Source organism: Populus alba, chromosome 16 (assembly GCF_005239225.2).
Source record: "Populus alba chromosome 16, ASM523922v2, whole genome shotgun sequence".
NCBI classification, from domain to species: Eukaryota; Viridiplantae; Streptophyta; class Magnoliopsida; order Malpighiales; family Salicaceae; genus Populus; species Populus alba.
In genome coordinates, this window is record NC_133299.1 from 7772845 (window position 1) to 7776739 (window position 3895).

General features: G+C 29.9%; 1 protein-coding gene across 1 annotated transcript; it reads left to right on the plus strand.

The window, feature by feature from the left end:
* Positions 1-526: 526 nt before the first annotated feature.
* Positions 527-2101, plus strand: LOC118063023 (uncharacterized). Its single transcript, XM_035076937.1, has 3 exons — positions 527-1216; positions 1319-1550; positions 1650-2101. The coding sequence occupies exons 1-3, from the start codon at positions 527-529 to the stop codon at positions 2099-2101; spliced, it is 1374 nt and encodes a 457-aa protein (XP_034932828.1).
* Positions 2102-3895: the final 1794 nt, after the last annotated feature.

Genomic DNA, 3895 nt, shown 5'->3' on the forward strand with positions numbered 1-3895 from the left:
GTATTAAAATATAAAATACACAATGTGTTGTTTATTCATTTAGTTTTTTGGTCACCAGAGAGATAGACAGAATGTGAGGCTATGGTTTTTGGACCTAAAAAACTAATTTGCAAACTATTTTCACGAGACAAACCAAATAAACATCTTAAGAAGTTTAATAAATCAGTTTCTAACCCTAAAATACCCTTAAATTTGTCCAAAAAAATAAATTAATTTGATTTTTTCCCTTAACCTCAATCATATTTTTCTAGATGAGATGAAAGCTAAAAAAACATCATAGTAGCACTCCTATCATTAAAAAGAAATCATCAATATCACAATCGATTTATCAGTTGTTAAAAAAGAAAATAGGGTTGGTCTGACCGCTTAAAGCTGCTAGATCTGTACCGCTTAATCGAACATAGATGTTTTATGTTAAGACCGTCATGAACGATAAAAAAATTCAAAATAATTTAGTCAATTAACATGTATTTTGTACCGGTACGATGCAGGTTAAAAATTGATTGAATTTTTTTTTTTTATAGATATGGATGCGAACTGGTTTAATGCACTTTTTGATGACCATTATGAAAATGTTATGAATAATGTTGGTCGGTATGTGTCCGATGGGTTTGCTGGTACAAGTTCTGTAAGTGGATTTGGAGGAAGTTTCAGTGATGGTTATGGAAACTACAATAGTGAGGTTCAGGATGACGACATAAATCAACAGGATGACGATGACAGTGGAGATTTATTTTGGCGTAGAGAGTGTGATCGCAAAAAATTAGTCATCTGCACTGCAAGAGCAATGGCTTTATATCACGAAACGTATATTTATAAAGAGTCATGTATGAATTCATATAACACTGGCATGCGATGGTTGCTTGAAATTATAAATGGTCATTGGATACGTTGTGTGAACATGTTTCGGATGGATTCTGACACATTGAAAAGTTTGGCTTTGAAGTTGGAAACGATGTATGGGTTGAAACCGTCTAGACGGATGAGTGTTATTGAGAAATTAGGCATGTTTGTCTACACTTTAGCTCTAGGAGCGTCGAATAAGGAAGTGCAGGAGCGTTTTCAGCATTCAGGTGAAACTGTTTCAAGAAATTTCAATGAGGTGCTTCGTTCTGTGTGCTTGCTTGCAACGCATATAATAAGACCAGTAGATCCAGAATTCACAACAACTCCATTGGAAATTGCAATGAATCCGAGATACATGTCGTATTTCAAGGTAAGCAATATTGTGTACAAGTAGTTAAATATTTCAAAAGGTTATAATCAAATATTTACATGCAATTAAATTGATTCGGCAATACACTTTATGTTTTTGTAGAATTGCATTGGAGCGATTGATGGAACACATGTACGTGCATGTGTTTCACAAGAAAATCAAATACCATTCATTGGTAGAAAAGGTATACCGACGCAAAATGTAATGGCAGCATGTAGCTTTGACATGCAATTTACATTTGTTTGGGCTGGGTGGGAAGGTAGTGCTCATGATACAAGAATATTTTATGAGGCGATTGGAAATACAAACATACAATTTCCGAGGCCACCAGAAGGTAGATTTTCTTTCAAAAAATATATTTGTTAAGCTGTTTTAATTTTTTTTTTTTATGAATTTTTTTTGTAAGTGGGAAAAAATTCTGACATCCATGTAGGGAAGTATTATCTTGTTGATTCGGGATATCCGAATGAGTACGATTACTTGGGTCCATATAGAGGGGAAAGATATCATCTTCCAGAATTTCGTCGACGAGGACAACCCCAAAGTTGGGAGGAACTATTTAACCGAGTCCATTCATCATTACGATGTGTGATCAAACGTACATTTGGAGTTTGGAAGAAAAGATGGCGAATCTTGCAAACCATGCCTGAGTTTCCTTACAAATCACATGTTAAAATTGTTGTCGCATCAATGGCGCTGCACAACTATATTCGACGGAAGTCGAGCCAAGATGTTGCATTCAACAACTTTGATAACCACCCTGATTTCGTTCCTCAAGATACTTTTCCCGATGTCGTTCCACAATCACAAGCGAGTTCACACCAGAGGGCGTCGAGTATGGATGATATTCGTGATGGCATTGCAAATAGTTTGATGGGGCAGTAATATGTAATTGTAATAACAAAGCAAACTTTTATTATTTAGCCGGTATTTATGTGCAAACAATGTTTTATTTCCTCTTAACAAAAAAATTTATTTTATTTATGTCCTTTTTAGTCATTTTAGTTCCAAAAGCAACCGCAACCACAATTTAACCAAACATCTTTTTAACCACAATAAAGTCAAACCACAACTTTAACCAAACACTCAAATTATATACACAAACCACAAAAAAAGTGCTTTTTTCAAAAATCACTTTTTTCCAACCGTAACCATAACAATTCCAGCAAAAACAAACACTCTCAAAATAGAGTGAGGTGTGTGGTTACATAAGCAAATTCCTTCGAGTGATAGCAATGTGTGATGATATATATATATAATCAATTATTTGAACGAAAATCTTTAACTATTGCATATGTCGTTAACTGCTTTTTCTTTCTCGAAAACAACGTAATTCTTTGAAATTCTTGATATTATTTTTTAAAATATTTTTTATTTTTAATATTAACATATTAAAATAATATAAAATCATAAAAAAATTATAAAAATTTAAAATTTTTTAAAAACAAATTTTGAATATAAAACATAAAACTCTTAATAAGTTAGATTATCTCGTGTAGGAACTCTAAGCATTAGAGGAAAAAAATTTAAAAGAAATTAAAAACTATATATTTTCATAATTTCTATTTCTCTAATTTTAGCTTTTTTGCTTTTAAGAATCTTAAAAATAAAATAAAAAACAGAAAGGATATCTAACCCAGAAATAATTAATTAAAAAAACATGCATGAATGATACAATTAAGATTACACTAAAAGGTTTATTTTTAAGTTCTAATTTGACCAATTACAAGATAAAAAAACAAAAAAACTTAAAATATATTAATGAACTTATTCAAAATGTTTGAATAAAGGTGAATTTAAAAAAGGTTACATTTTTAACAAGTGATAATAAAATCTTAATCCATTTAATTTATGTATGAAGGGTTTGATCCTTTTATTTCATGAATTAATTAATTTCAGCGGCTTAAAAACTTATTTTTTTATAATATGCAGTTTTACTTTAATAAGCATAATTTTTTTATTGGATTGTTAAAATAGATTGAAATTTTTACTAGAAATTTTCAAAGACATTATTCTATATTGGGTTAAAATTCAGACATTCAGATATTAGAAAGGCCTTAATAAAAAGTTTAAAAGTTACTATACAAGAATTGTATTAGTTTTTTAATTGATTTATTTTTCTAGCATTAGTTAGTGTATTATTTTTTTTATTATAAATAGAATTATTAAGTATATATTTAAATTTATTTTTTTTTACAAACTTTGATGCAGAGAGGACCTTCAAATGAGAGTGACTAATACCCTGTGTAATATTGAGTTTCAATTTACTCTTCGGATGAAAAATGAGTTGAAAAGTATAATTTTCATGTTTTTTAACTTGTATTTTATTTAAAAATAGGTTGAAACTCAAAGTATTATCCCCAGCTCCTGTGAAAAGACATTTTGCTAGCCTTTTTTAAATATTTGTACGATAACCCATAAATGCTCAATCTCGTATTGTATATACTCTATTTATTTTGTTATAATGAAGAAAATAATACATATAAAGCTTTTATTAAAACAAAAAAGGAGCACTGGTTTTTTCATTTTTTTTGATAAAATTTAAAATGTGAAATATTTGTTTTTTTTTTTTTTTTTAATCAAAGTTAGTCAAGCTCAGCCAATTGGTCAAGTCGGCAAGGTCGCTACACGTGCGATCGTGCCCCTACATTGTATCCCTGCATCAATTAAATATAGTTT